Source organism: Chlamydotis macqueenii, chromosome 29 (assembly GCF_036417535.1).
Source record: "Chlamydotis macqueenii isolate bChlMac1 chromosome 29, bChlMac1.mat, whole genome shotgun sequence".
NCBI classification, from domain to species: domain Eukaryota; kingdom Metazoa; phylum Chordata; class Aves; order Otidiformes; family Otididae; genus Chlamydotis; species Chlamydotis macqueenii.
The window spans coordinates 1,985,716-2,006,287 of NC_141584.1; the positions used below are offsets into that span (position 1 = coordinate 1,985,716).

The 20,572-nt window shown below is 67.2% G+C and overlaps 2 protein-coding genes across 2 annotated transcripts; one reads left to right on the forward strand and one right to left on the reverse strand.

Moving 5' to 3' along the window:
• Positions 1-1,560: 1,560 nt before the first annotated feature.
• On the reverse strand, positions 1,561-4,814 carry LETMD1 (LETM1 domain containing 1). Its single transcript, XM_086768897.1, has 9 exons — positions 4,723-4,814; positions 4,006-4,157; positions 3,816-3,931; positions 3,497-3,579; positions 2,870-3,056; positions 2,668-2,769; positions 2,185-2,337; positions 1,942-2,038; positions 1,561-1,700 (listed from the first exon to the last, which is right to left on the reverse strand). The coding sequence occupies exons 1-9, from the start codon at positions 4,812-4,814 to the stop codon at positions 1,630-1,632; spliced, it is 1,053 nt and encodes a 350-aa protein (XP_086625023.1). The 3' UTR covers positions 1,561-1,629.
• A 9,944-nt stretch (positions 4,815-14,758) lies between these two features.
• Positions 14,759-20,536, forward strand: SLC11A2 (solute carrier family 11 member 2). Its single transcript, XM_086768892.1, is given in 16 exon segments — positions 14,759-14,864; positions 14,867-14,883; positions 15,243-15,300; positions 15,303-15,361; positions 16,366-16,472; positions 17,032-17,102; positions 17,188-17,255; positions 17,589-17,622; positions 17,625-17,743; positions 18,031-18,189; positions 18,412-18,457; positions 18,460-18,497; positions 19,023-19,142; positions 19,267-19,416; positions 19,661-19,734; positions 19,872-20,536. Coding segments are annotated over 16 exon segments (1,401 nt in total). The 5' UTR covers positions 14,759-14,812; the 3' UTR covers positions 20,101-20,536.
• The last annotated feature ends 36 nt before the right edge of the window (positions 20,537-20,572 follow it).

Sequence of the window (20,572 nt, forward strand, 5' to 3'; positions counted from 1 at the left end):
ATTCCCAAACGGACTCTTTTTCCCGGGCCGCTCCGGCCCTTTCCCCGCGGCGCGAGGGGCCGGGATGGATCGGGAAGGACGCGGAGCGCGGGAGCGGCCGGACCGCGGCCTTTCCCCCTGGAAAATCGGGAAGAGACGCGGCAGCGACGAGCCCGCGGCATCCCGCTGCGGATGGGTCAATCCAATCCGGCTTCTCCTCGGAAAACCACGCCGGAGCCGCGCGCAGCGGCCTCCGCTCCGGAGGGGAAGCGTCCCGGCTGGAAAACAGGGAAACTGGGGAGGAAAGCGGCGTTCCGGCCGCGTGGTTTAATATTTTTGGGGGGTTTCTTGCGGGTTACGGCCCGGAGGGGATTTGTTCTGCTTGGGACGCGAATCCCGGCGAGCGCAGTCCCGGGGGAATTCCGCCCTCGCAGCGCCGCTTCCCGCTCTCCCGCGCCTTCCCACCGCCCCGTCTTCTCCTCAACTTTATTTTTTTTTCCGGCTTCGGCACAAGCGTCGGCGCTGGACTGGGGTCAAGGCTTTTATCCCCCTCCTCTTTTTTTTTTCCATTTCTTTTTCTTTTTTTAATTTTCTTTTTTTTTTTTTTTCAATTTTTCCCAATTTTTTTTTTTTTTCAATTTTTTCCTAATTTTTTTCAATTTTTTTTTTCCAACTTTTCCTTTCTCACGCCCTCCCTGCTCCCGCGTCCCGGCCCTCGCCCCCCCCCGCCGCCACCTCGGGCCCCCCTCGCGCCGCGGCTGCGCCAACCCCCAGAGCGAATCCCACGCCGCCGCTCGGGCCGGCGGAGAATTTCTGGGATCTCTTCCGTTTTGGTTTTTTTTTTTTTTTACCGGCAAACGGCGCCGTTTCCGCCTTTTCTCGCTGCCGCCGCCGCTCCGTTCGTCGCCCCCGTCCCCTCTCTGGTGCTACCGGAGCCGCGCCGCCCTCGGCGCCCGAATCCCCGCGGCTCCGGCTCCCCCTCGCCCGCGCCTCCCCCCTCGCAGCGAAGCCGCTTTTTAATTTTTATTTTTCATTTTCCGCCGTGAATCCAAAGCTCATCCTCATATTTTTTATTCCCGGAGCCGTTTTCGTTCTTCTCACGGTGCCGACGCTGTATTTAAAGAGAATATTTAAGTGTAAAAATAAAAGAAACGGTCAAACGCGCACGGCGCCGCGCGGCTGAAACCCCCCCGGCGGCGGAGGGGGGCGCGAAAACCGGGGGGGCTGGGGGGGGTGGGGAGGGGTTTTCTGCTCCGAGGGGTGAGGGAGGAGCTCGGTGCTGCCCTGGGCGATTCCAACCTGGAAAAAAAAAAAGCTGAAAAAAGAGAATTTTGCTGTGGGAACGCGGAGCGGGAAGGTTTTGGGGGATTTTAGCCCCTCGGGGAGGTTTTTTTTCCGCGCGAGGCTGCTCGGCGGAGGAAAGAAACGCCGTCGCGCGCCCCGTGCCCGGCGCGGAGCCGCGAAACCCAAGCTCGGGGAGCGGAGACGCTCGCTCGCCGCTCCGGCGCCGCGGATTGGGAGCCGGGAAAAGCGAAGCCGCCTCCTCCCTGAGCCCGGCATCGCCGCGACGAGCGGAGCCGTGGCACGAAGCCGGAGGGAGGGAAACGCCACGCGGGCGGCGGCGTTTCGGCGACGCCGGGCGATCGCCGCTCACTCCTTGGCCCTGAGGTAGTTGAGGGAGAGCAGGACCATGCTGTTCGCCAGGAGCGAAGCTTCCGAAGCTGGAAAATTGGAAAAAAAAAAATGTTAAAAAATTCCGAGAGCGCCGCAAGCGCGGCACAACCGCGCCCGCCGCGGGGCTCCCCTCGCCGCGGCCCCGCTCTCCCGGGTTTGTCCCGCTCTGCTCCGCGTCCTCCTCTCGGGAACGAGGTCGCGGAGGCGGGTGGGGGGGATGAAGCCACCGTTTATCCCCAAATTCCCCCCCGGAATCGGCGCTCCGGGGAAAGGCGGCGCCGCCGTTACCTTGCAGCTTGCAGGAGAGGCCCAGCCACTGCTCCAGCCACGCCCGGCACTCGCCGGCCGCCAGCCGCGCGCCGTTCAGCCCGCGCAGGTAACACGCCTGCGGAGCGCGGGAAAACTGAGCCGGGGGCGCGGCAACGCTCTCGCGCGCAACGCCGGCTCAGCGCGGCAACGGGGAAACGGGCGCGGCGGCCGCGAGGAACGCGCCGCGGCTCCGGGACGGGGGCCGGGATGCGGCGTCCTCACCGCTCTCAGCTCCTCGTCGGAGAGCTGGGCCAGGCCCAGGCGCAGCGCGGCGCGGTCCAGCTGCCGGATCTCCAGGACGTGGCTGCGCAGGCGGCGCCGCAGGAGAAACGCCGGCAGGTGCGGCGTGAGGAACAGGACGCGGCTCAGGGCTTTCTGGGGGACGGGGAGGGGGGAAGGGGCGGCGTCGGCCTCCGAAAACGCGCGTCCGACCCCTTCGGGAACAGCTGCCGTCCCGGACGGGCCTCGTTATCGCGTTCCTCGTTAATTAGCTGGCTAATTGTGCCGCATGCGGCGAGAGCGCCCGGGAATTCTCACACCGCGAGAGCACGGGACGGCCTCACGCGAATTCCCCGGGCGGTTTCGGGGCCGCCAGCGCGCGTTTCCGGCTCGCGTCCGTTTTTTCCGCCCAAAACGGGAGCGGTTTCGTGGGGGGGAACGCAGCGTCGCTGGGGGGGGGCCGCGGCGATTTGGGGGGGCGCTCACCACGTGGGAGACGCGCAGCTTGCTCAGAGCCAGCGGCGATCCCGAGAACAAACTCCTGAGGGCGTAGAGCTCGGCCGCGCACGGCTGGGATCCTCGCTGCACCTGGAAAAGCCGGCGCCGCGCGTCACCGCCGCGTCCCGGCGGCGTTCGGAGCGTCCCGGCGGCGTTCGGAGCGTCCCGGCGGCGTTCGGAGCGCGCGTACCTCGGCGCACAGCTCCCGCAGGCGGTCCCGCAGCTGGGGGTCCGGCAGGGAACGCGCCGCCAGGGTTAAACTCTCCAGGACGTGCGGATACGAATCCCGGCGGATGGCGTCGTAGGCGTCCAGGAATTCCAGCTGCTGGCTGGGCGTCCAGAAGTGGCGGATCAGGAGCTGGCGCGGGAAGAAATACCTGGGAGAGGAGAGGAGAAAGGGATCCGGGGAGGAAAAGCGCCGCGGCGGCTCCGGCAAAGCTCGGGAATCGCGGAATCGCCGAGGTCGGAAAAGCTCCGGCACGCTGCCGGCCGCGGAGGAATCCCCCCGGCTCCGCTTCCGCGTCCCGGCTCCTCCACGGGGCTGGCTCCTCCGAAGGCCGCGGCGAGCTCGGGGAGGAGCGCTCCGGGCAATCGGAACGCCGCTGGAGCTTCTCCGCTGCGGCTGGAAAAACCACGCGGAGATCCCCGCCCCCCCCGGCACGCGAAAGGCAGGGAGCAGGATTGAAAAATCCAGGGATTTACGCCCGGATTTCGCTCCGGCGGCAGGGAGCGGGACGTTCCAAGGGTTCTTAGGGAATTCTGCGAGGATTCTGCGGCGCGAGAGCCCGGAGACGGCGGCGGCGCCGCCGGGACTCACATGAGGACGATGACCAAGAAGTTGGCGAAGGGCGGGATGGCGATGATTCCCACGGGAATGACCTTGATCACGTCCCTGCGGAACTGCCAGCGAAAGCAGGAGAGAGAATCGGGATCCGGCGGCCAAATTCCGCTAAATTCCCGCAAAACCAACCGCCGCGCCCCCGGCCGCAGCGCCCAAACTCGGATTTCGGGCGTCGCGCACGGGAATCGCCCGCTCCCAGCCCCCGCCGAGGCTCGGAGGCGAACCCCGGCCGCTTTTTCCCGAGGGAAGAGCGCCGGAGAGGCCCGGAGCGGCGTTCCCGGCGCGCGCGCCGCACCTGCCGCAGCCGCTCCATCTCGCGGTAGGGAAGCTGCTGCGCGCTCAGGCTCTGCCGCGCCATCCGCGATTTGATTTCCCGGATTTCTTTCACTTCCAGGAAAAGCGCTCGCACTCCTGCCGGAAGGCGGAGGGCCGTTTCCCGGGGGAAGGGCGGATTCGAGCCCACCGCCCCCCACCCCGGGCCCCACCTTCGGTGAAGGTGGCGTAGAGGACGTGGAAGCGCGGGAAGCGGCGCTGCAGAAAGCGCTCGGAGCGCCCGGCGACGCGCTTGGCTCCGGACGCCAGGGCCGAGAGGAAGGACCGGGCGCCGGCTTTGGCGGAGAGGCAGCGGAGGGGGGGCCTGCGGCGAAACGGAACGACCCCCCCCCCACCACCCCCCCCGTGGCCCCCGCGCCGGGTTATTTTTTTTTTGGGGGGGGGGGGGGAAAGGGGGGACGCAGGGGTGCGGGGGCCTGGAGGGAGGGCAGGGTGCCGGGACCCCCAGCCGGGGGGGGGGATCAGGGCACCCGGGGGGGGCGGTTTGGGGGCTCCCCCAGTGTCTGGGGGGGGTGAGACCACACGGTGGGGGGCAGTTTGGGGGCTCCCCCAGTGCCGGGGGGGGGCGAGGAGGCACAGGGGGGGCGGAGGGGGGCAGGGGGGTATCGGGGGGGCGGTTTGGGGGCTCCCCCAGTGTCTGGGGGGGTGAGGCCACACGGGGGGGCAGTTTGGGGGCTCCCCCAGTGCCGGGGGGGGTCGAGGCGGCACAAGGACGGGGGGGGGGAACAGGGGGGTAACGGGGGGGCCGGGCCTGGCGCTGGGGGGATCCCGGGGGGGAAATGGGGGCTGCGCAGCGGCCGGGGGGGGGCGGGTGACCCTGAGCGGTGACCGGTGCCGGGGGGGGGGGGCGCGGCTCGGCCCCCGCTCACCTCGGCGCCGGCTCCAGCGGGCTCCGGACGCGGCCGAGCCCGGGGCCGAAGCGCCAGAGCGGCCAGCGGCAGCCGGCCCCGGACAGCGCCATCTTGGCGGGTCACCGCGCGGGGTCGGAGGGCGAAGGTCACGCCGAGGAGCTGAGCGCCGGTTGGCTGAGGCGGCGGCGCACGCGTGGCGGCGGCCGGTCACGTGACCGCGGGCGGAAGTGACGCCTGAGATGGGCGCGAAGCGGGGCCTGGGCCCGGCCCGGCGCCCCCCGTAACCGGTTCCCCGGGCCCGCGGCGGGGGCCGGGCCCCCCCGGAGCCCCCCGGAGCCCCCCGGAGCCGCGGGCTCCCCCTGCTGAGCGCCCCGCCCCGCCCCGCCCCGCCCCGGCGGCCCCGCGGTAGCGCAGCCGGTGCCTCCAGGCCAGGTGAGCGGGGCCCCCTCTCCCCCTTCGCCGGCCGCAGCGGGCGGTCGGCGCCGGGCCCGGGGGTTGAACCGGTTCCCTTGGGCCTTCGAGCCCCGGAGCCGGGGGTTGAACCCGCTCCCCGGCCCGCGGAGCGGCAGTGTCGGGCGTTAAGCCTTCTCTCCGGCCCTTCAGGGAGCAGAACCAGGCGTCAGACGCGGTCCCTGGCCCTCCAGACTCCGGAGCTGCGCTTCAGCCCGCACGAAACCGGTTCCCTGGCCCCTGAGCACCAGAGGGGTTACACCCGGTTCTTCTCAACCGGTTCTGTGGCCCCCCGAGCCCTGGAGCTAGGCCTAAGCCCCTTCCCTGACCCTTCGGTCACCAGAGCCGGGGGTTAAACCCGCTCCTAAACTGATTCCCTGGGCCCCGGAGCGTTGGATCCAGGGGTTAAACCCCTTCCCAAGCCCTTCCCAAAGCCCTTCCAAAGCCCCCTTCCCAAAGCCCCCTTCCCAAAGCCCCCTTCCCAAAGCCCTTCCCAAAGCCCCCTTCCCAAAGCCCCTTCCCAAAGCCCTTCCCAAAGCCCCCTTCCCAAAGCCCCCTTCCAAAGCCCCTTCCCCAAGCCCTTCCCAAAGCGCCCTTCCCAAAGCCCCCTTCCCAAAGCCCTTCCCAAAGCCCCTTCCCAAAGCCCCCTTCCCAAAGCCCCCTTCCCCAAGCCCTTCCAAAGCGCCCTTCCCAAAGCCCCCTTCCCAAAGCCCTTCCCAAAGCCCCCTTCCCAAAGCCCCCTTCCCCAAGCCCCCTTCCCAAAGCCCTTCCAAAGCGCCCTTCCCCAAGCCCCCTTCCAAAGCCCCCTTCCAAAGCCCTTCCCAAAGCGCCCTTCCCAAAGCCCCCTTCCCAAAGCCCCCTTCCCAAAGCCCCTTCCCAAAGCCCTTCCCAAGCCCCCTTCCCAAAGCCCCCTTCCCAAAGCCCTTCCCAAAGCGCCCTTCCAAAGCCCCCTTCCCAAAGCCCCCTTCCAAAGCCCTTCCCAAAGCCCCCTTCCCAAGCCCCCTTCCCAAAGCCCCCTTCCCAAGCCCCCTTCCCAAAGCCCCCTTCCCAAAGCCCCCTTCCCAAGCCCTTCCAAAGCGCCCTTCCCAAAGCCCCCTTCCCAAAGCCCTTCCCAAAGCCCCCTTCCCAAAGCCCCCTTCCCAAAGCCCTTCCCAAAGCCCCCTTCCCAAGCCCCCTTCCAAAGCCCCTTCCCAAAGCCCCCTTCCCCAAGCCCTTCCCAAAGCGCCCTTCCCAAAGCCCCCTTCCCAAAGCCCTTCCCAAAGCCCCCTTCCCAAAGCCCCCTTCCCAAAGCCCTTCCAAAGCCCCCTTCCCAAGCCCCCTTCCAAAGCCCCCTTCCCAAGCCCCCTTCCCCAAGCCCCCTTCCCAAAGCCCCCTTCCAAGCCCTTCCCAAAGCCCCCTTCCCAAAGCCCCCTTCCCAAAGCCCCCTTCCCAAAGCCCCCTTCCAAAGCCCTTCCCAAAGCGCCCTTCCAAAGCCCCCTTCCCAAAGCCCCCTTCCCAAAGCCCCCTTCCCAAAGCCCCCTTCCCAAAGCCCCCTTCCCAAAGCCCTTCCAAAGCCCCCTTCCCAAGCCCCCTTCCCAAAGCCCCCTTCCAAAGCCCCCTTCCCCAAGCCCTTCCCAAAGCCCCCTTCCCAAAGCCCCCTTCCCCAAGCCCTTCCCAAAGCCCCCTTCCCAAAGCCCCTTCCCAAAGCCCTTCCCAAAGCCCCCTTCCCAAGCCCCCTTCCCAAAGCCCCCTTCCAAGCCCCTTCCCCAAGCCCTTCCCAAAGCCCCCTTCCCAAAGCCCCCTTCCCAAAGCCCCCTTCCCAAAGCCCCCTTCCCAAAGCCCCCTTCCCCAAGCCCTTCCCAAAGCCCCTTCCCAAGCCCCCTTCCCAAAGCCCCCTTCCAAAGCCCTTCCCAAAGCCCCCTTCCAAGCCCCCTTCCCCAAGCCCCCTTCCCAAGCCCCCTTCCCCAAGCCCCTTCCAAAGCCCCCTTCCAAAGCCCTTCCCAAAGCCCCCTTCCCAAAGCCCTTCCCAAAGCCCCCTTCCCAAGCCCCTTCCCCAAGCCCCCTTCCCAAAGCCCCCTTCCCAAAGCCCCCTTCCCAAAGCCCCCTCCCAAAGCCCTTCCCAAAGCCCCCTTCCCAAGCCCCCTTCCCAAAGCCCCCTTCCCAAGCCCCCTTCCCCAAGCCCCCTTCCCAAGCCCCCTTCCAAGCCCCCTTCCAAAGCCCCCTTCCCAAGCCCCCTTCCCAAGCCCTTCCAAGCCCCCTTCCCAAAGCCCCTTCCCAAAGCCCCCTTCCCAAAGCCCCTTCCAAAGCCCTTCCCAAGCCCTTCCCAAGACCTTCCCAAAGCCCTTCCCTGGCCCCGAGCACCGGAGCCGGGCGCTGAGCCCCTTCCCTGACCCTTCGGTCACCAGAGCCGGGGGTTAAACCCGCTCCTAAACTGGTTCCGTGGCTTTTCGAGCGCCAGAGCTGGCTTAAACCCGTTCCCTGGCCCTCTGAGCCCTGGCACCAGGGTTAAACCCGCGCCCAAACCCCTTCGGCCGCCCCCTTCCCCAAAAACCAGGCGCTCCCTTCCCGCTTCCCGGCCCTTCGGCAGCTCCCCCGCTCTTCCCCGAATCCTCAGGGATGCTCATCCCTTCCCCCGCCTCCGCCCGGATCCCAAACCCCGCCGGGAATCCGGGGCGCGTGGCGCCGGTCACGCACGCTCCGGGTCTTTGCCCCGGTGATTCGGGAAGCGTTGCGCATTCAGCTGTTGCTTATCGGGGGGGTGGGGGGGGGGGAAGGCGGCGGAGGCGGTTTTTTACGGAGCGAAAAAAGGGGGAAAAAGAAAAAGCGCGGGGTTATCGCTCGCCACGGCACGGGAACGGCTGATACGGCTGCGGATCGATCCGGAGCGGGACGGGACGGCGCCGTATCAGCGGATCGATCCGGAGCGGCGGCCGGCAAACGCCGGGTCGGGCCGCGATCCGCAAAAAAATCGCCGCGGCGGAGCAGAGTCCGGGCCGCGCGGATTGCCGGAGCCGGCGCCGTTTGATCCGGGCGTTCCCGGCCGATAACGCGGAGCGGGGCCCGGGATTCCGCGTCAAAGCGCTCGGCTCCGCTGTCGGCCGCCGGGATTTTATGGATGTGGTGATAAACGATAAGGTTGGAGCGGAGGCCGCGTGCGGGTTGTCCTCCCGCGGAGAATTCCGGAGCGCCGGAGCGGGGAGAGAGGGAGGGGAGGCGGCGGGGAAGGGTGGGGCGCCGCTTTATAAGGGGAGCGGGATGCGGAGCGGGAAAGCGGCGAGGGAGAGGGAAACGGGAACGGCATGCCCGAAAATTCCGCCCCGGGGCGGAGCGCGCCCGCCTGCGAGCTGGGTGAGTACGGAAAACGCCTGTTCCGGCCGGATCGCCGAGCCGAAACACCCCGGGATTCGGGAATTGTGCCACAGTACCTGCGGATTCGTCCCAAAATACCCTGGGATTCAGGGATTCGTCCCAAAATACCCTGGGATTTGGGAATTGTCACAAAATGCCTGGGGATTCATCCCAAAATACCCTGGGATTCAGGGATTCATCCCAAAATACCTGGGATTTGGGGAGTCGTCACAAAATGCCTGGGAATTCATCCCAAAATGCTCTGGGATTTGGGGAATTTATCCCAAAATACCTGGGGATTCGTCCCAAAATACCCTGGGATTCAGGGATTCGTCCCAAAATACCCTGGGATTTGGGGATTTATCCCAAAATGCCTGGGGATTCATCCCAAAATACCCTGGGATTCAGGGATTCATCCCAAAATACCCTGGGATTCAGGGATTCATCCCAAAATACCCTGGGATTTGGGGAGTCGTCACAAAATGCCTGGGAATTCATCCCAAAATGCTCTGGGATTTGGGGAATTTATCCCAAAATACCTGGGGATTCGTCCCAAAATACCCTGGGATTCAGGGATTCGTCCCAAAATACCCTGGGATTTGGGGATTTATCCAAAATGCCTGGGGATTCATCCCAAAATACCCTGGGATTCAGGGATTCATCCCAAAATACCCTGGGATTTGGGGAGTCGTCACAAAATGCCTGGGAATTCATCCCAAAATGCTCTGGGATTTGGGGAATTTATCCCAAAATACCTGGGGATTCGTCCCAAAATACCCCGGGATTCAGGATTCGTCCCAAAATGCTCGGGATTCCGGAAGCCGCTGCCGGCCGCTTTGCCGGGCCAAGGCCTCCGATTTTTCCGGAGCGGCTTTCCGGGGTGAGGCGGGGTGTCGCGCTCCGGTCGCCCCCGTCCCAGCTCTCCGCGCTCATCCGTGCTTCCCGACCAACGCTCCCGGAATTCCGGGGGCCGCGGGTTCGGCTCGCGGGAAGGGGTCGCTTTGGGGGGGGGGGGGGAAGGGAAAATTGAGGAAAAAAATGGGAATTTTTCACGGGAATGCGCGGAGTGAGGGGAATTCTGGGAAAGAGCAGCTGTCACTGTGGCCCCCCCGTGTCCCCGCCCCCCCCGTGTCCCCCTGTCCCCTGTGCCCCCCGTGTCCCCCCCCGTGTTCGCTGTGCCCCCCGTGTCCCCCCCCATGTCCCCCACTCCTTGTGCCCCCCGTGTCCCCCCCCACGTCCCCCGTCGTGTTCCCCCCGTGTCCCCCACGTCCCCCGTGTCCCTCGTGTCCCCGCTGTCTCCCGTGTCCCCCCCCGGTCCCCCCCACCCCTTGTCCCCCCCGTGTCCCCCCCTCGTGTCCCCCCCGTCCCCTGTGTCCCTCATGTCCCTCGTGTGTCCCCCCACGTTCCCCGTGTCATCCCCTGCTGTGTCCCCCCCGTGTCCCCCAATCCCATGTCGTCCCGTGTCCCCCCCGTGTGTCCCCCCCCGTGTCCTGTGTCCCTCGTGTCGCTCGTGTGTCCCCCCCCGTGTCCCCCACGTTCCCCGTGTCGTCCCCCCCCCGTGTCCCTCGTGTTCGCTGTGTCCCCCACGTCCCCGTGTCCCCCCCCCGTGTCCCCCCAATCCCCGTGTCCCCCCCCCGTGTCCCCCCAATCCCGTGTCCCCCCCCCGTGTCCCCCAATCCCCATGTCGTCCGTGTCCCCCCCATCTCCGTCTCCCCCCCCCCGTGTTACCCCCGTCCCCGTGTGTCCCCCCGTGTCCCCCCCGTGTTCCCCGTGTCCCCGTCCCCGTGTGTCCCCCCCGTCCCCGTGTGTGTGTGTCCCCCCCCCCCTTGTCCCGGTCGCGCCCAGCCGCGTCACGGGGGGGCGGGGCGGGCCGGGGGGGGCGGGGCGGGCCCCGGCCGGGCCATGAGGCGGCGGCGGCGGCGGGGGGAGGTGAGCGAGGGGCTGGGGGGGGGGGGAGCACCCCTGGGTGAGGCTGGGGGGGGTCCCTTGGGTGGGGGGGGGCGGGGGGTGATGGCTGAGCGATCAACGGGGTGCGCGGGGGGGGGGGGGGGCGATCCCTGGGGGTCCCCTGGGTGCTCGGGGGGGGGGGCGATCCCTGGGGGGGGTCCCTTGCCTGTGTTTTGGGGGGGGGGGGCGGCCTGGAGCTGCACTGCCCCCCACCCCCAGCCCGTTCCAGGGGCTCGGGGACCCCCGGTGACCTTGGGGTGTCCCCGGGGTGGGGGGCGGGGGGGCCCTGGCCGGGATCCGCGTCCCCGGTTCCCGGCGGGAGCGCGAGCCGGAATTTTCCCGGGCAGAGCGCGGGCCGGCCTCTGCGGCGACGCCTCGGGAAGCGCGACGCCGCGCTCGGCTCCGCGTGGGGCGCGGGAACGGGCCTGGGGCTTGGCGGGCCGGCTCCGGAATCGCAGAGCCTCCGGAATCGCGGATCGGCTCCGGATCGAGCGGGACGAGGAGGAGATCCGCTCCTCGCTTCCAGGTCGTGCGTTTCCCGGGCGGCCTTCGCCTTCCGCGGCGACGAATCCGGAGCGTTTGCGTCTTCCTAGCGGAGTACGCCGGGATGAGCACGGCGAGCGCGTCGCCCCGCGCATCCAGGCCGTCCCGATTAGCCGGGAACGCGCTCGTCCCGCCCGTTCCGGAGCCGTCCTCGCGCCGGGAAGCGGAGGCGACGCCGCTGCAGCCTCCTCGCCTCCCCCGCTGTCACCTTCTCCGGCCGGCGGCGGGAGCGCGGGCGAGGAGGAATCCCGCAGGGATGAACCCTCCGGGGTGACTCTCCGCGGTTTTTCCGAAGGCCGGGATCTGGGACGCGGCGCCGAGGAGCCAGCGCCGGCCGGACAAAACCCCGGAGGCTCCGCGTCGGCGGCTCCTCGGCTTCGCTCCCGTCGCGGCCGGAGCCGCGGTCCCGGTTTCCTCGGCGGAAAAAACCGCGGAAGAACCGATCCGTTGTTCGCTCGGTTTCTCGCCTTATCCCGAGGAACGTTCCTCCCGGGAAGGCTGGAGCGGGAATACGGAGCTTAGGGGTGGAAGGGGCGATGAATCCGTGGGTGCGCCCGGGGAGAGCGCTCCCCGCCCGCGGCTGCCGGCGGAGATAGGGGCGCCGGCGCGGCCCCCGCCCGGACCGGGCTGCGTTTTCCGAGGAGATACGGCGGCGGGGGGCTGGGCCGGCAACGGATCCGCGCCGCCGCCCCCGAGGAAGCGAGCGTTCCGCGGGACGCGCCGCCGGGGTGAGCGCCGCGGAAAAAATGGGAAATAACGGAAGCGCCCGCCGAGATCAAAGCTTTGCCGCAGCCTCGGCGGCGTCCGCCTCCGGATTCGGCGTGGAATTCGGCGCGGAGCCCGGAATTCCCGGAGCGCGCGGCCTGCTTCGCTCCTTCTGTTGTCCCGGCTGCCGCGGAACCCGGAGTTTATTCGGATAAACCGCCGGAACGATGGCGCGGAGCGATCCTCTCCGGATTATTTTAAGCGGCCTGGTTACGCACCGCCGCCGGAGCCGGCGCCGGAGCCGGAGGATTCATTTTTGGGAAGCGAAAATTGGTTGGAATCGCTTCAGAATGAATTCCTGGCCAACGTTTTCCTTCCGTGTCTTCTTTTGCCTCGTTAGGAGGAAATCGCTCGTTAAGCGACCGCGAGCTTTGAGGGGGATCGAGCGCTTCCCGTCCCGATCGGAGTTCTGAGGGGCTCGGGAATGTTTGGTGTTGAAATCCCGGAGGAAACCCCGGCTTCATCCCCAGCCCCGTCCCAGATCCCGGCTCCTTTCTGCCTGGCTTAGGCTTCGAAATCCGTCGCGGCCCGAAAATTCACTTCGGGTGCCGCATCTGGGGCGCGGCGTGGCTGCCCCGGGAGCGGAGGGGTGGGAATTTTTTGTCGGAAGGGAATTCCGCTCCCGTTTCCGCGGCCGGAGCCCCACGGCGGGCGCCCTCCGAAGCCCGGCCGCTGCGCTTTGCCCCGCTCGCCCCTTCTCCGCGGCGTCGCGACCGGAGTTTCCAGCGGTTTCCCGGGGAGAACGCTCCCCTCCGGGCTCCGCCGGGTTATTCCGAGCCGGAAAAACTCGGGAACGTCGATCCGTCCCTGCCGGTTGGTTCTTTTTTTTAAGGTTTTTCTTCTTCTTGATTTTTTTTTTTGGTGTTTTTTCTCTTTTTCGCAGCCAGCGTGCCCAGTCTAAACCAGTCCCGCCGCCAGCGTCCCGCCATGGGGAACTGGACGCGGACCGGAACGCGTCCTACGGTAAGGCCGCTCCGACGCCCACCTTCCCTCTCACAAATCCCTTTATCCCGCCAAAAAAAAAAAAAAAAACCAAACTTTCGGGGTGACCCCGGCGGGAGATTGACGCCTCGTTAACGAGCCAAACGAGCCCGGGCGATCCGCTGCCGCCCGCCGAGGCGCGGGCGGCTGGAAATCCGTCACGTAACCGGGCCGGCTGCCCCGCCAGGTATTTGGGAGGGAGGGAAAACAAAACCAAAAAAAAAAAAAAAAAAAAGGAGGAGCCGCCAACTTGAGTTTACTCTGATGATGCAATCGGGAAGAAAATAAAAAGCTAGCCGGGGCGCGAGTCCTCGCCGGGAGCAAAATGCCACGTCGGGCGAGCGGGAGTGAGTCCGGGCTGGATTCGGGAGAGGGGCTCTGCGGGGAGACGGGGAGATCGCGGAGCCTCGGCGCGATTTCCCGGCCGGAGTAACGCCGCGCGCCTCCCTCGCCCGTTAAATGGGAGAAACCGGGCTGAAAAAATCCGTCAGGGCTGGCTCTGGGGGGAGGGACGACCGGCGCCGGCTCGCGAACGGGCGCGGCGTTCCCGGCCTCAGCTCCTCGCGGAGAGCCAGGAGAATTCGGGACGGGGCCGGCGGGGCGCGATCAGCCGGGGCTTTCTCCGGGTGGCGGCGAATCCGGCCGGGAATACGGCGGGGCCGCCGTTGCGGCTCTTAACGACCCCGTTAGCGCTGGCTCTCGGGTCTTGCCGGGCCCTTGCCGGGTTTTTTTGCCGTGGTTTTCGGGCCCCTCGCTCACTTCTCCTCCTTTTTCCGCCTCCCCCGTCCCGCAGAAGACGCCTCTGGGGAGCGCGGCGAGGTCGTCAGCACCGTTTCCAGCAGCATGAACCCGCTGCAGCCGCCGGACGGCTCCGCCGAGGAGCCCTTCGCCACCTACTTCGACAGCAAGATCCCCATTCCCGAGGACGAAACGGTGAGCGGGGAAAAAATCCCCAGCGGGAAAACAAACCCGGGAGCGCCGGGCGCCGCGCCGGAGCCGTTCCTCTGGGCGCCGGAGCCGTTCCTCTGGGCGCCGGAGCCGTTCCGGAGCCGTTCCTCTGGGCGCCGGAGCCATTTCTCTGGGCGCCGGAGCCGTTCCTCTGGGCGCCGGAGCGTTCCTCTGGGCGCCGGAGCCGTTCCGGAGCCGTTCCTCTGGGCGCCGGAGCCATTTCTCTGGGCGCCGGAGCCGTTCCTCTGGGCGCCGGAGCCGTTCCTCTGGGCGCCGGAGCCGGTCCTCTGGGCGCCGGAGCCGTTCCCCTGGGCGCCGGAGCCGTTCCCCTGGGCGCCGGAGCCATTCCTCTGGGCGCCGGAGCCGGTCCTCTGGGCGCCGGAGCCATTCCTCTGGGCGCCGGAGCCGTTCCGCTGGGCGCCGGAGCCGTTCCTCTAGGCGCCGGAGCCATTCCTCTGGGCGCCGGAGCCGTTCCGCTGGGCGCCGGAGCCGTTCCTCTGGGCGCCGGAGCCGTTCCGCTGGGCGCCGGAGCCGTTCCTCTGGGCGCCGGGGCCGTTCCTCTGGGCGCCGGAGCCGTTCCTCTGGGCGCCGGAGCCGTTCTTGGCCGGACTGGGAAGGGCGGCCGGGCTGGGGGGCCGGGGGGCTGGGGGAGGAGAGGGTGCGGGATCTCCTGCGGAGTTAATCATTCCCTACGGGATTTCGGTCGCCCCGGGGGAGGGGACCTTGGCTCTTTGTCCCCTTATCGGGGAAAAGGAGCGGGAATCTTTTCGCCGGCCTCCGTAGCGGCTTTGGCCCCTTCCAGGGGGGCCCAGGCGCCCCCTTCGGCGCCGTTTCGGGCCGCAGACGCGCGGGGGGGTTCGTCTCCCAGCCCGTCCCAGAATCCGCTCCTGAACTCCCGGGCCGAGGACCGGAGCTGCTGCGGAGTTTGGGACGCGACTGAAGAGCGGGCTGATCTCAGCCCCGAAGAAATGAAACCCGGAGCCCGGCCCTTCCGCGGTTTTTATTTGAACGCCCGGCAGCCGGGGCGGTTTAGGAGAGCGCTCCGCGGCCGGGCTGGCTTCCGACCTCTCCGTCCTCTCTCCCCGTTCCGTAGCATTCCTGCTTCAGCTTCCGCAAGCTCTGGGCGTTCACGGGGCCGGGCTTTCTGATGAGCATCGCCTACCTGGATCCGGGCAACATCGAGTCGGATTTGCAGTCCGGGCCGTCGCCGGATTTAAGGTCGGCGCGGAAACCCGCCGGCGAAGCGCCGGGAGTCGTGCAAACCCGCGGCCCCGTCCGCGTTTCGGGGCGGGAGCCGCTGCCGCCGAGCCGGGAGCACCCCGGATAAGGGGAAGGGCAGAGCAGGGGGCTCCTGTATCCGCTCTCCAGCCGCGACTCCGCGATTTTAATCCTTCCTGTGCCGGCCCGGGGCGCGTAAACCACCCTCTAAATGTCAACAGCGTGTGTTTTTAAAGGCCGGCGGTTCCTAAAACCGCGCGCGGGACGCAGGCGTCGCGGGGGGATTGGGGGACCCGGCTGGCGGCCGCCGTTCCCGCCTCTCCCGGCGCGCCCATTCCCTTTTTTCCCTTCTCCCTCAGCTGCTGTGGGTGCTGCTGCTGGCGACCGTCATCGGGCTGCTCCTGCAGCGGCTGGCGGCCAGCTGGGCGTCGTCACGGGGCTGCACCTCGCCGAAGTCTGCAACCGCCAGTACCAGAAGGTGGGTGACCCCCGGCGCCGCGCCGAGAGCCTCTCGGGATCGGCCCGCGGGGCTCCCTCGCCCCGGGGCTCGTCAAGCCTCGCTGCGGCTCGTTAAGTGCCAAAGCCTCCCCGAGAGGAGGTATTTAGGCCGGGCTCGTGCCGGGCTCGCGTTCCGGTTGCCAAAATCTATTTTCACGTCTTCGCTGTCCCAGGAGCTGGGGGATTAAATTCATTTTTTTTTCCCGGTGAGGCAAATTGAGAGGAAGATTTAATTGTAAGCCTAACGAGCACCAGCAAAGGGCTCGTTAGGGCTGTTGGGAGAGCGAACGAGGGACGCTTCAGGTCCCGGTGGAAAAAGGAAAGCGGAGGAGGGAGGTGGGGCGAACGTCCCGGCGTTTGCCGGGGAATTGCGGACAGAGTGGGGAATAAAGCGCAGGATTTCAGCTTTTCCGCTCGGAGCGCCGCCTCCGGAAGCTGAAACTCCTGCTGCTCGAAGGAGCCGAAGGAATGGCCAGGAGAGAAACGGGAAAAAAAAGCGAATGCCGTGGCTGTCGGATTTCCCCGCTTGAGAAATCCTCGGGGCTTGCGTAAGAGCGTCGCGTTCGCCTGAGGAGGAGCGCGGCGGAGCGGGGAGCTGGGGCCGGCCCCGGCTCCGTGCGGTTCGCCGCGTCTCGTCCGACTCCGAGCCTTCGTCACCGGCCCGGCTCCGGGAAGCAGCTCCGGGCTCCCGGGCGCGCGGAATCACCCGGTTTCGCTCTCGCAACGAGTGGGGCGCGTGGGGGCGAGTCATTTGGGTTGGATAAGCGAGCCGGGAGCCTCCTCCCGGGATTGCCACAGGGAACCCGCATTTCTCCTCCGGATCAGCCGGGCGTTCGCAATCGGCCGCGTGTTTTCCTCGCCGCGGCCGGGGAGGGGACAGCGCTCCCGACCGCGCCCTCGCCGCAACCCCGCGCTCAGGGAACGGGAACGGAGACGAGGTGTTTTCCCTGTGTCTCACGGTGCCGGGCGTTTCTTTCCCGGCAGGTTCCCCGGATTATCCTCTGGCTGATGGTCGAGCTCGCCATCATCGGATCCGACATGCAGGAAGTCATCGGCTCCGCCATCGCCATCAACCTGCTGTCCGTGGGGAAGTGAGTCGGGTTCCGGCGTCGGAGGGCGACGGGAAATGAGTCCCCTCCTTAGGATTGAGGAAGCGACGCCCTCTGTGCCAAAAAACCTCATTTATTTCCCCGAATCTTCCGAAATCGGCTCTTGGCGGAGCGTGATTCATCAGCCGGCTGAGCTGGCTCAGCCCTCGGCGCCCCTTTCTGTTTTCTGGCGTTTGTTTTCGCTCCGACCGCGGAGACGCCGAAACCGGCCGCAGTTTTCCTGGGACGTTTTAGATTTCCCTTAGAGGACCGCCAGAAAAATTTCCTCTTCCGCCAGAAAGCTCGGAACGCCGACGCGCCGGGAAGCTCTTAAAAATTCTCCGTCGTTCCCGCTGTCGGAGATGCGGGGAGAGCGCTCGTAGCCGAGCCGTGTGTGCGGAAAACAAAGCTCGCCCCTCGCCGCGGCTCCTCGGCCGCGAACAAACCCTCGCGCCAGGCGGTTCCGTCCCCAAACGAGAGGAAAAAAAAAAAATATTTTGGCCCCTGAGGTTCGCGGCGGCGGAAGCGCTCGCTGAGCCGGCGCCGTGTCCGTCTCTCGCAGGATCCCGCTGTGGGGCGGCGTGCTCATCACCATCGCCGACACCTTCGTGTTTCTCTTCCTGGATAAATACGGTAACTTCCCCTCCGGAACGCCGGGAGTTAAACGCGAGATCGGGTTTTTCTCCAGTTCCTGACGGTCCCGCGCCTTCCCCGGCAGGCTTGCGGAAACTGGAAGCGTTCTTCGGTTTCCTCATCACCATCATGGCGCTGACGTTCGGATACGAGGTACGGCCGCCCTTCGCTCTGCGCCTGCGCCGCGCCCGCTCGGCGCCGCCGTCCCTCTCCCCGTGGCCGCTGCTCCGGCGCCCGCTCGGCGCCAAAACCCCACAGACTTTGCCTTCGCGGACGCAAAACGCAATCCGTTTGAAGCCGGGTCTGCGTTTCCGATGCGCGGCCCGTCGTCCGGCACGCGCCGCTCCGCGCCGTTTTGTTAACGAGCGGCCGCTCGCGCCCGGTTTTTTTCCCGAAGCGGCGGCGTTTTGGCTCTCGAATCTCTCGGGACGGGCGGCCCCGGCGCGCGTTCCGCTCCGAATCCCGCTGTTTTCTCTCCGCTCCCAGTACGTCACGGTGAAACCCGACCAGGAGAAGCTGCTCAGGGGCTCTTCGTCCCCTACTGCCAGGATTGCGGAACGCCGCAGCTGGAGCAGGCCGTGGGCATCGTGGGCGCCGTCATCATGCCGCACAACATGTACCTGCACTCCGCCTTGGTCAAGGTGAGCGCCCGCGCGCGCTGACGCGGACGGGGAGGCCCGAAACGCTCGGAGCGGGACGGGAGGGAGCCCCCGGGGGCGGCTGGGGGGTCGCTGGCGCGGCGCTTTACGCGCGGGGGCGGGACGCGCAGCGATCTCTCGGCCGGAAGCGCTGGGGTTTGCTCTTTCTCCCCTCCGGCGCGTTCTCGTCCCGCCCGGGAGCTGCTTCCCGCCGTCTCATTCCGAATATCGGGAGTAAACCAGCAAATCCCCGTTTCTCAAGCCTCCCGCTGTCCCCGTCTCCTTTCCAGTCCCGGCAAGTGGACCGCGCCAACAAGAGGGAAGTCCGCGAGGCCAATAAATATTTCTTCATCGAGTCCTGCATCGCTCTCTTTGTCTCCTTCATCATCAACGTCTTCGTGGTGACCGTCTTCGCCGAGGCTTTCTTCCAGAAGACCAACGCGGACGTGGTGAGTCGGGATCGGGATTTCCGGGGCCCGGCCCTCGCCTTGGAGGAGAAACGGGGCGGCGCGGAGCCGGAGCGGCGTATTCCGGGGGAAAAAGAGCGGGGGTGCCGACTGTTTCCGTGTAAACCGACCCGACGAGGCGCTCCGCGCGCAGCGCGGCCTTTTCCGCTCGCCCTCGCTTCTCCGAGCCAACCCCGCGTCCCGCCGCGCTCCGTGCCGTTGCAGAACGCCGTCTGCGCCAACGCCAGCAGCCCGCACTCCTCGCTCTTCCCAACGACAACCGGACGCTGGAGGTGGACATCTACAAAGGGGTGAGCTCCGCCGGCCCCGCGCCCTCCTCCCGCCGCGGCCTTTGGGCGAACGGAGAGCGGCGGAGGCCGGGAGCGGTGCCGGGATGGCCGAAAAAAAGCGGGAGGAGGCGTTTTGGGATCCCCGAGCCCCCAGCCCTTTGGCCGAGCGGAATTGCCGGTCCCCGTGCCGATCGTGCCGCATCCGGCCTCGCCCCGCGGCCTCCCCGCCGGGTTTTTGAGGGACGAAGTTTTTCCTCGCGTCCGTCCTGAAGCTGCGTTGGTGAAACCGCAGCCCGGGAGGCGTCGCCTCGGCCGCCGGCGCCACGGGGAACGCGTCTGCCGCTCCTCAAATGGCTTCTTCCTTCTCTTTCCGCTCGGCGCCCGCGGTTCGTTTGGTCACGAGGGAAATTCTGCCCGCGGTTAATTTGCTCACGAGGGAAATTCTGCCCGCGGTTGATCCGGTCGCGAGGGAATCCGCTGGCTCTTTCCGCTCCCGCTCTCGGATGTGGGACCCCGCTGAGGCCCCGCCGCGAATTTCTCTTCCAGGGCGTCGTCCTGGGCTGTTACTTCGGCCCCGCCGCCCTCTACATCTGGGCCATCGGCATCCTCGCCGCCGGCCAGAGCTCCACCATGACGGGGACGTACTCCGGGCAGTTCGTCATGGAGGTAATGAGCGCTCCGGGCGCCGGCTGCGTCCCTGTTCTCCCCGTTCCCGAGCCTTCCTGCCTCATTTTGATGATTCCCCTTTTTTTTTTTTGGTTTGTTTGTTTGTTTGTTGTTTTTTCCGCAGGGCTTCCTGAACCTGCGCTGGTCCCGCTTCGCCCGGGTGCTGCTGACGCGCTCCATCGCCATCACCCCCACGCTCTTCGTCGCCATCTTCCAGGACGTGGAGCACCTGACGGGCATGAACGACTTCCTAAACGTTCTCATGAGCCTCCAGGTGAGCCCAGCGCCCGCGTTTTGGGACGGGGACCGTCCGGCGCCGGCTGTTCGGGCTCCCGCTGCCTTCAGGGATTGCGGAGCCGAGCGGGGGGGGAGGCGCGGAGCAGCCGAGGTCCGGAATCGCTTCCGGCTGGCGGCCCGGGGGAAGCCCCTGCGACGCGCTCCGCGCTGGCTGCGGGGGAAACGCCGTCGCTTTGTCCGCGCCGAGATAATCCCGACGATTTCCGCTCCGTCTTCGCCAGCTTCCCTTCGCTTTGATCCCGGTCCTGACCTTCACCAGCCTGCCCAGCGTCATGAACGATTTCGCCAACGGATTGTGAGTGCGTGGGGGAATCGCCTCCCGGCCCGCCTCGGCCGCGCGTTTCCCTCCCCTCCTCGCCTCCGGCGTCTCCTCCGGCCCCTCCGCCTCACCCCCCCGCCCCTTTTCCCCCCCGCTCCGGATTTTGCCGGCAGGTTCTGGAGGATCGCTGGCGGCGGGCTGATCCTCCTGATCTGCGGCATCAACATGTACTTCGTGGTGGCCTACGTCATGGCCCTCGACCGCGTGGCGCTGTACGTCGGCGCCGCCGTCCTCAGCGTCGTCTACCTGGCCTTCGTGGCCTACCTGGTGAGTGGGATCCCGGCGGAGGCTCCCAGCAGGCGGGATAAAGCCGACGGATTCCTCCTCTCGCCCTTGAGTTAATTAGCGGCGCGTTTCGCCTCCCGCGGGCTCGGGGCAAACGGGAAGTCGGGGTTTTCCCGGCCGGATTTGCTTGGGAATCTGTTCCGCGCTTCCGCCTGCTCGTCCACCCGGCTTTTCCCGGCTTTTCCGCCACCTCCGTAGCAATTCCTGCTCGCCCTTCCCGAAAAGGCCTCGGTTTGACGGCGCGGCAGGCGAAGGTCGGCGGAGACGTGGGAGTAGCGCGCGGTTGCTCCGCGCCTGTCTGTCTGCTGCCGGAGGGGTGAAACCGTGGAACGATCGGAGAATCGCGGAGCGCTCGGGTGGGAGGGGCCTGAAAAATCACCTCGTTCCGCACCCGGCCGGGAGCAGGGGCGTCTCCAACCGGATCCGGTCGCTCAGAGCCCCGTTGTCGGGGTTCAGCCCCAGTCGGGACCGCACTACGCGGTCGCTCGCTCACTCCCCCCACCCTCCGAGGGAGCAGGGAGAGAGGATA